Source organism: Kogia breviceps, chromosome 4 (genome assembly GCF_026419965.1).
Source record: "Kogia breviceps isolate mKogBre1 chromosome 4, mKogBre1 haplotype 1, whole genome shotgun sequence".
NCBI classification, from domain to species: domain Eukaryota; kingdom Metazoa; phylum Chordata; class Mammalia; order Artiodactyla; family Physeteridae; genus Kogia; species Kogia breviceps.
The window spans coordinates 110,023,469-110,034,086 of record NC_081313.1 but is presented as its reverse complement, the minus strand read 5'-3'; the positions used below and the strand labels follow the sequence as shown (position 1 = coordinate 110,034,086).

General features: G+C 38.7%; 1 protein-coding gene across 1 annotated transcript; it reads left to right on the top strand.

The window, feature by feature from the left end:
• The first annotated feature begins 1,026 nt into the window (after window positions 1–1,026).
• On the top strand, window positions 1,027–3,639 carry IL5 (interleukin 5). Its single transcript, XM_059063380.2, has 4 exons — window positions 1,027–1,170; window positions 1,371–1,403; window positions 2,908–3,036; window positions 3,144–3,639. The coding sequence occupies exons 1-4, from the start codon at window positions 1,027–1,029 to the stop codon at window positions 3,240–3,242; spliced, it is 405 nt and encodes a 134-aa protein (XP_058919363.1). The 3' UTR covers window positions 3,243–3,639.
• The last annotated feature ends 6,979 nt before the right edge of the window (window positions 3,640–10,618 follow it).

Genomic DNA, 10,618 nt, shown 5'->3' with positions numbered 1-10,618 from the left:
ATGTGGTTGTGATGGATGTTTTTTGGTTACCTTCCTAGCATCTAGGTCCCTCTTACTACTACCTAGGACCCCAGATTTCTCAGGTATGAAGTTTGGGTGGGATGAAGCCTATCTCCAGCTCCAGGGAGAACCAATTAGTATATCTCATACCCATGGCCACAGTTCAAGGGTGAACATGGGATCAAGGGTGAACAAGGCTAAATTCTTGGACTTTTAATTGAGCAATCAGAAAAACACAATTTGCTTTCTCCCGAGGCTCATGAACAGGGTACATATAGATTCAGGAGGCTGGACATCATCTTGGGTCCACAGTGACCCAAGAATGGGTCACTGCCTGAGAATGAAGACAATGGTCACTGAGGTAAGCAACATAAAGGAGGCTCCACCCTGGATCATTTGGTTGGATGAGCTAACAAATCTCCCATTTGGCTTCAACCAGTTTGGGTTAGGTTTTTGATCACTGGCAACAGAAAGGATCCTAATTGAGACCCCAGTGAACACAACTTGTCCCAGCTAAGTTTTGATGGTCTCTCCTCTAATCACCATCTTCAATCACCAGTATTTTCAATTCCTTTTAAGACAGATCAACCTGGCTACAACTGCATTAGAGTTTACTTGATGTAAAAAAAAATTCTCAATATTTATGTATTTTAGCATAAAATTCTATTTAGTGGTTTACATTATTCTTCTTTTTACACAAATCTTTTAAAAGGAAATTCAATCTTCTGATTTTAAGAAATGCAAATGTGGGGCAATGATGTATCCACCTAAGGATTTTCTTTTGTAATAGAAAATGTTTTTAAAGGTGAAAAATAGGGATTTTTATTATTATTAAAAGATAAAAGTAAAATTATTTTTTAAGGTACAGGCATTGGAAACAGTTTCACTATATGCCATTATTAAGCATTCTCTATCTGATTGTTAGAAATTATTCATTTCCTCAAAGAGAGAGAATAAATTGGTTGGGGATGAAATCTTGTACTATGCACTTTCTTTGCCAAGGCAAACGCTCAACATTTCAGAGCCATGAGAATGCTTCTGTATTTGAGTTTGCTGGCTCTTGGAGCTGCCTACGTTTGTGTCATTGCTGTACAAAGTCCCATGAATAGACTGGTGGCAGAGACCTTGACACTGCTCTCCACTCATCGAACTCTGCTGATAGGTGATGGGGTAATTTTCTTTTTGATTCCTACAGTCTTTAAAATATATAATCATTTGTGGTGGCTAATTTTTAAAGATCTGTCATTAATCATGAAATTATGAGAGTGTTAGTACTATATAATTGATAACCATATTCCTAGCAAGAATTTTACTAAAAGTTATGAGTGCTAGAGTGCTTTAAACATGAATGTATTTTCTTTCCTTTTCAGAACTTGATGATTCCTACTCCCGAACATACAAATGTAAGTTAAATCAAGATTTGATAAATGACTGAGTGAATAAGTAAATTTCATGTTTTAAGCTATAAAGCATTAGTTATCACTGGAATGATTTAATTTTCTCCATATTGTTTTTGTGTGTGTGGATGCAAATGTATGTACTTATAAATATTAGGAATAACTTTACAAGTAGAATTTATTAAACAAGTGGATCAGGCCCTTTGGTGATGTTGTCAGTTCTCCATCTCAAAGAGCCTCATGTAAGGCATTCTTTTTTTCTTTTTTTTTTTTAGGTATTTAATGTCTTTTTCTTCACTATATGCTTTTTTAAATTTATTTATTTAATTAATTGAAGTATAGGTGATTTACAATGTTGTGTTAGTTTCAGGTATACAGCAAAGTGATTCAGTTTTATATATATATATGTGTGTGTGTGTCTGTTCTTTTATATATATATTATTTTTCAGATTCTTTTCCCATATAGATTACTACAAAATATTGAGTAGAGTTCCCTGTGCTATACAGTAGGTCCTTGTTGCTTATCTGGTTTATATATAGTAGTGTGTATATGCTACTCTCAAATTCCTAAGTTATCCCCCCCCCGCACCTTTCCCCTTTGGTAACCGTAAGTTTGTTTTCTATGTCTGTGAGTCTGTTTCTGCTTTGGAAATTAGTTCCTTTGTATCATTTTTTAAGATTCCACATATAAGTGATATCATATGGTATTTGTCTTTCTCTTTCTGACTTCCCTTAGTATGATAATTCTAGGTCCATCCATGTTGCTGCAAATGGCATTATTTCATTCTTTTTTTATGGCTGAGTAGTATTCCATTGTATATATGTACCACATCTTCTTTATCCATTCATTTGTCGATGGACATTTTGGTTACTTCCATGTCTTGGCTATTGTAAATAGTGCTTCTTTCCAGAAGAATTCCATAATGGGTGAGAGGGGCCTCCTTGTCTCCATTCAACTCTATCTATGGCTTTCCTCTCACTCTCATGTCTTTCTGAAAGTTTAGCAAGTTAGGTTTATATTTTTAGAATCATGGTCAGTAGACATTAAAATATACAATGAATGCCCTATATTAATATATGTGTTATTTCCACATATTTAAATTATTATGACCATATAATGGAATTGTATATATTTGGAGTATGTCATAGTTGTATTAAAATGTAAAACATATGATTTCATTAGTCTAAATAGAATAAAATTACCAGCTAGAACTACAAAAGGAAACTCATGGGAGCTCAATCAGTATTGTAGTTGCATTATACTTCCTAAACATTTTAATTTCAGTTAAGGAGTTAATTTACATCATTTGTAAAACTCCTCAGTAGTCATATAAACTTTATCTACTTTTGGAAATTATATCTCAGTGTGAAGTGGTTTGCCACTTGGAAAAGGAACAAGTAAAATATTCTTTGGAGAAGAGAACTCATGTAAACAACACAACTAACTTCTGGAACTAAATTTTTATACCTTGTTTTGATTATTTATAGTTTTTTAATCTTCCTCATTTAGCACCAACTATGCATTAAAGAAGTCTTTCAGGGAATAGACGCATTGAAGAATCAAACCGCACAAGGGGATGCCGTGGAAAAACTATTCCAAAACTTGTTTTTAATAAAAGAATACATAGACCTCCAAAGAGTAAGTTAAAAACATTTAGTGGAAACTTAAGTATATTTGTCTGGCTCTGCCTATGTTTACAAGAATTGACAGTTTCCCACAATACTTACTGTCTACTCTTTTCACAGAAGAAGTGTGTAGGAGAAAGATGGAGAGTAAAACAATTCCTAGACTACCTGCAAGCTTTTCTTAGTGAGATAAACACCGAATGGACAATGGAAAGTTGAAACCAACCTGTCTCACTGTAGCGAAAGATTCTGGAGGAGGAGAAGGATGTTTTACTGCAACAAGGATGAGGGCCAACCAAGGGTGGGGCCTTAATATTCAGCGTAATGAAACTTCAGAGGCAAAGTAAATATTTCACGCATACTGCTACCTCACACAGGCAGAAAGCATAAAAACAAAATATTTGAGCTGTATTTCAGATATCAGAATCATTGAAGTATTTTCCATCAGTTTGCTCTAAGCAAAATAGATATATACTTTTATCTATCTTATTTAACATAACATTCTGTAAAATGTCTGTTAACTTAATATTATTTATGAAATAATTGAGAACTTGGAAAATTAATATTTATTTCACCTTAGGCTGTGTTCCAATAAAACAAAAATAGACAACTCTGATTCAATTTGTTGCTGGCCTTTGTCTGACTTCTGAAGTGAGCACAGTCTCTGTGAGAACATGCCAAGTTTGGAGAGCATTCCCATCTTCCAGGTGGCAGAAGTCGCAGGTTGCTAGGCATACCATGGGTGGATGAGATCTAGCAGGACTTAGTGGGGAAGGGGGTAGCAGGGACATGGGCAGGGGCTGGAGCCTGGTTTCCTCTCCACGTTATACCCAGAGCCTAGGTTGGTGCAGGTAAAATGGGAGGTGATGAATGAATGAGTGAATGAATGAATGATTATAAGGGCCTTCCAGAACTGGCCAGAGAATTAAAATGAGTTTCACGGCTTCCCCTGGGGAGGAGGGCAGTGTAGGAAGCTGTATCTAGGTCTCTTCCCAGCCTATGAGAAGAATGTGGCAGGCCAATCCCACTACCAGTTTGGGGAAGAAATGCTCCTTGTGGAGCCCAGAGCGCTGTAACCTAGGGGTTCTTCACCTCACCTGACATTGTGGCATAACAATGGTCAGAGAAGCACTGGTAGGCAGTTATATTGGGGAGGCTGGGTTCTAGAGGTGCCCACCATCTGTATTCCCAGGGGCAGAGCAGCATTAGACAGAACAACACTCCAATCTGCCTGTTTATGACTCTCAGTACCATAATTGTAAGTTCCTCCGCTTGAGGAAATTTCTTAAGGATTCAAAAAATATGTTCTTTAAGATATATTTTAAAACTGAGACCTGGAGGAGAGGCCCAGTAACAATATTCAGCTATGCCATTAATGCCTTCCTTCGCTTACTGATCACAGGCCCTATACTGCATGCTGGGAGACAGTTGTGGGCATGTGCTACAGGGCCTTACAGATGGTGCCATTACCCTGGGCATTATCTGCATAGATTGCATGTGTTGCGCTTGACTGCTTGTGTGAAGCAACTGCTCCTACTGTTTCTGGGTGTGGGTGTCCTGGCCCCTCGGCCAGGACAGTCAGACACAGATTCCCAGGTGGGAGAATGCAAGTCCTTTTGTGCAAGAAGACATATTTCCCTTCCAGCACAAACACAGGCATGGTAGTCAGCACTCTGCTGTGGCTTAGGCTCCCAACTTGTGCACCCACCAAGCCCCAAGAGCTGGGGCTGAGATGATGAAGAGGTGTCAGCATAGCACTACGCTGACGGTTCTCGAAACTGACAGGAAACAGGAAACTCAATTTGAGAAGAGACTGAATGTCAATTTAATTCAATTCAGCAAATATTTATTGAGCTCCCATATGTTCCAGGACTATTCTAGGGACTGGGATTCATCAGTGAATAAAAAAGACAAAATTCCCTGCCCTTGTAAACTTATATTCTCTCTCAAAAAAGGTCATTTTCTAGCCAAGGTATGGAAGCAACTTAAGTGTCCATCATCAGATGAATGGATAAAGAAGATGTGGTGTATATATTGATATATATATATATATACAATGGAATACTACTCAGCCATAAAAAGAATGAAATTTTGCCATTTGTAACATGGATAGACCTGGAGGGTATTAGGCTTAGTGAAATAAGTCAGACAGAGAAAGACAAATACTGTATGTTATCACTTATATGTGGAATCTAAAAAATTAAACAAACAAGTGAATACAACAAAAAAGAAACAGACTTACAGATATAGAGAACAAACAGTGGGGAGGGGAAGGGGGGCAATATGGAGGTAGGAGATTAAGAGGCACAAATTACTATGTATAAAATAAATAAGCTACAAGGATATATTGTGCAGCACAGGGAAAACAGTCAATATTTTATAATTACTATAAATGGAGTATAATCTATTATACTCCATAATAGAATTTTGAAAAATTTGGAATCACTATGTTGTACACCTGAAATTAATATTGTAAATCAACTATACCTCCATTAAAATAAAAATAAAATTAATTTGGCAGGAAAAAAATGTCATTTTCCCAATTCTTTATCAAGGTCCAATATAGTTATTGTGGATTTAAGGCTGGAATATCCTAAAGTCCCACTAATGAACTCTTACCAATCTACCATCTCAGAGAAGCCGAACGCAAACAGGGCTGTATGAAACTAACCAAAATGGGACTTCTTAGACCCACCAACGATTTTTAAGGCAGAAACAATGATTCTCCAGGTGATTCTACTTTCCCTGTAAAAGCAATGCCAACCAGATGGTCCCTGGACAGAAACAGTGGGATTCTTACAAGTTATATCAACTGCTCCCTCATCTAGCCTGACTACTGTGGGGCTCCAGAACCTAGGGCATCAAAGGAGAGGGATGTGGCAGGCTCCAGGTTACAGGAAAACTTTCATGAGTCTTGCTTTTCCTCTCAAAGCTTATCCCAATAAAAGAGCATCTATTTGCGCTCTGTTTTAGAGATGTCGTTGTTATAGCCCAGTGGGAGAAGCCAGAGTGAAATATTAGGCTGGGTTTGGGGGGCCACAGAGGAACCTTTCCAGATAATACCTCAACACAATGCATCTAAAACCAAAGTCCCTCTTTGTAATCCATCCTCAAACCTGCTGCTGCTGGTCCTCCTTGTCCTTCTTTCTCCTCTTCCTTTGAGGTTCCCTATTTGGCTAATTTAACCATGACTACCTTCCCATCACCTTTCTGGAAGACTCCCTGACTTTTACCCTCTGTGCCCTTCCATCCACCATTCAGCCTCTGAAATGTGTCTCCAATTCCCCCTCTCCATCCCCGCTGCCTCAGTTGAGGTCCTTGCCTCTCACCTAGACTCAAGCCATCACCAGCTTCCTACTTTAGGCTCTCCCCATGACTGTCAAGTCAGGGCTTTTGATAAAATACACTCACGGCCATATGTCACTTCTGAGCATATTCTCCCCTCCAAGCCCTGCCATTCAGAAATACAGGCATCTCTCACTAAACATTGCTGGCAAGAAAATGCTAACCAGGAGTCTCATTCTCATTATTTAAATGGGAAAATTATTCATGCAAAATATCTCAATCCAAAATCCTCAACCAATTTTCCAAGCATAAAACACAAAACAGGGCTTCCCTGGTGCGCAGTGGTTGAGAGTCTGCCTGCCGATGCAGGGGACACGGGTTCGTGCTGCAGTCCGGGAAGATCGCACATGCCGCAGAGCAGCTGGACCCGTGAGCTATGGCCGCTGAGCCTGGGCGTCCGGAGCCTGTGCTCCGCAACGGGAGAGGCCATGGCAGTGAGAGGCCCGCGTACCACAAAAAAAAAACACCACAAAACACAGTAAAATTCCTGTGTATAAGCAACAAGCTAACATGTTAGGTTGTAAAATATTTTAAAATTTGTATTTCTGTATTTATTTATTTAATAAATTGTGGTAAAATAAGGATGTAAAATATTTAAAACTGTACTTCCTGATCACTAAACCATTAATATGGCCTCTTTATCCATATAACATGCTACATGTCCCTTTAGTTGACATTCAGAGCCTTTCCAATTGTCTTCTGTGAACTTTGATTTGTTACCAATATATTTGGAATAAACCTAAAGGCATTCTCTGTTGAGCTCCCTCCCTCATCACTTTGTTTAAAAATGCATTGAGTTTGGGGGACATATATCTAATATTTTCCCTATGTAAGTATTGGTAGAAAAGGATTGTATTGAAAGGCATATATATGTTCTTTTTTTCTATTAGTTCTTTATTACAGATCTTTTTAAAAAAATATTTATTTATTTATTTATTTTTGGCTGTGTCGGGTCTTAGTTGCGGCACGTGGGATCTTTCCTTGTGTTGTGTGGGCTTCTTTCTAATTTTGGAATGTAAGCTCCAGAGCATGTGGACTCTGTAGCTGCGGCCGCAGCCTCTCTAGTTGTGGTGTGTGGGCTCAGTAGTTGCCCCGTGGCATGTGGGATCTTAGTTCCCCGACCAGGGATCAAACCCGAGTCCCCTGAATTGGAAGGCAGATTCTTAACCACTGGACCACCAGGGAAGTCCTGAAAGGCCTATATGTTCTATGAAGAAATGTTCTATGTGGAAAACTGGGAAGAAGTTCTGTAGGGTATGCTAGCTCTTATTCTTCCCAGAATACCCAGGAGTTCTTACACCTCTGTGCCTTTGCCCACACTGTCTCAGTACATCTGTCTTTTCCCACGTGGGGAACATGCAATTGCCCTTTGGATGTTTTCATCCATCCCTCTATCTTGGCTCTCACAGTCTGGCTCCAATACTACCACCTCTTTGATTCTCTCCCTGGCTATTACTCCCAGCAGTATTAGGTATCCTGTATTACTTTGGACATTCCTCTATCAGGGCTCTTGTTTTTATATTGTAGTATTTTCAGATCCACCTTATACAACTCTGAATATGTATCAGTCAGAATCATCTAGATGATGCTATAGTAATAAATCACCTCTAAATCCCAGCAGAAGGACACAACAAAAGTCTCTTTCTTAATCACACTATGGGTGTGGTCTGGGCAGCCCTGCAGAGCAGCTGTCCTCCACGTGTTGGCTCAGTGTTCCAGGATGCTTCCATCCTATGGTACTGCCATATCAGCAATTGCTGTTGCCATTCCCTTGGAGAATCACACCTCAGTTCTTAAAAACTTCCACTTAAATCACATTGGTTAGATCAAGTCACAGTGCCATGAGTAACTTCGAGGGGTGGGGGGAAATACAATTCTCTCATGTGCTCAGAAAGAGAGGAGAATCAGACATATTAAAGAGTAACACTAATATCTAACACAATAGACCCTCAACAGATGTTCGCAATGTTCCAATGTTTTGTCAAGGGAGGGAACCAAACTACTGTCTACTGACCATTTACTTGGTTAGGACTTTCTTAGACATTTTATATCACTATCTCAATTAATTCTCATCACAAGCCAATGTGAGATAAAATTATTCTTTTTTATGATATGGAATCAAAGGCTCAGAGAGTTTAAATTATTGGCCAAGGTTACACAGCTAATAAGTGATACAGCTGGGATTCAAACCCTGGTATGTCTCATTCCAACCCTCCCATAATTTCTTTTTTTTTTCCTCCCTTAATTTCTGAGGAAGTCATATTCTCTTGACCTTAAGAAATCAGTGAGGTAGAAAAGAAGGCTGACCAACTTATTTACTCCTTTAAAAGCCCTGTCTCTAAGTTCAGTCACATTCTGAGGTACCAGGCATTAGGGCTTCAACATACAAATTTTGGAGAATACAATTCAGTCCATAATACACATTAAAAAGAAACATTTTTCTCTAGCATCTGGGATGATACAGAGGCTTTCCTCCACGAGGAGCAGACAGATCCCACGTTCCCTCCATTTTAGGAACCCACAGAAGTTAGAAACAGCAGGCTGTACATCTGAAAAACAAAGTGCTGATACACGTGTGGAAAAACCAACTCAGAAGGCCCCAGGGTTTTTCTGATGTAGTGCATCATGGACATTCCCACAAAGTAGCTTCTGTGAAGGCCTCTCAGGCAGGTCAGGCGAACCTCATGGCACCCTGGTATGTGCCCAGCCCCAGAGCCAGAAGCTGCACTCCCCTGCGGGCCCAAGTCCTGGTGAATACTTCTCACTGAGAAAGTTCCCTATTATAGGTGACCCCAAACAAAGTCCAAGGCAAATGCCAGATGGCTTCCCTTCCTTCTACTCTGCAATTCATTCTCAGTGCTACTTATGAAACAGAGCTGAGCAGCCATTCCTCTGGATCCCCAACACCCATAGGAAGAAGCTGTAGGAGATACTGAGGATAAAATGAGAACATCTCACGTGCATCTAATCAGATTTCCAGAAAGAACAAAGAGAATGGGGAAGAGGAAATATATGAGGAGACAATGGCTGAGAATTTTCCACTGTTGATGAAAACACCAATCCATGGCTTCAGGACATCTAGTGAATTAAGCAGGATAAATTAAAAGAAACCAATACTTAGATACATATAGTAAAAGCCTAAAATACCAAAGGGGGAAAAAAAAACTTAAGAGCAGCCAGAGAGAAAAGATATATTGCCTACAAAGGATATATAATTAGAGTGAGAGCTAATTTCTCAACAGCAAAAAATTAAAGCCCAGAAACAGCACAATGTTATATTCAAAATGCTAGAAAAAACTGTTAATCTAGAATTCTACGATCAGTGAAAATTTCCTTCAAAAATAAGGAATAAAAAATAAAAACATTTTTTTAAAATTGAGTTTATTTTTTAGGGCAGTTTTAGGTTCATAGCAAAATTGAACAGAAAGTACAGATTTCCCATATACTCTCTGACCCTACACATGCACAGCCTCTGCCACTATCCACATTTCCCACCAGAGTGGTACAGTTGTTATGATCTATGAACCTATACTGCTTATCATTATCACCTGAAGTTTACATTAGGGTTCACTCTTGGTGTTGTATGTTTTACGAGTTTTGGCAAATGTATAATAACAGGCATCTGCCATTATAGTGTCATACAGAATACTTTCACTGTCCTAAAAATCTCCTGGCTCCACCTTTTTATCCCTCCCTCCCTCCTAAGTCCTGGAAATCACTAATATTGTTACTGTTTCCATAGTTTTACATTTTCCAAATGTCATATGGTTGGAATCATACAGTATGTACCCTTTCCAGATTGGCTCCTTTCACTTAGTAATATGCATTTAAGGTTCCTCCATGTCTTTTCATAGTTTGAGAGTTCATTTCTTTTTAGTACTGAATAATATTCCATTATCTGGGTGTACCACAATTATTTATCCATTCATCTAGTGAAAAACATCTTGGTTGTTTCTAAGTTTTGGCAATTATAAATAAAGCTGCTGTAAATATTTGTGTGCAGGTTTTGGTGTGGATATAAATTTTCAACTCATTTATGCAAATACCAAGGAGCATGATTGTTGGACTGTATTAGTTTTTATTAGAAAATGCCAAACTGTCTTCCAAAGTGGCTGTACTGGGGGCAGGGGGAATTGGATGAAGGTAATCAAAAGGTACAAACTTCGAGTTACTAGATAAATAAGTACTAGGGGTGTAATGTATAACATGATAAATATAATTAACACTGCTGTACATTATGTATGAAAGGT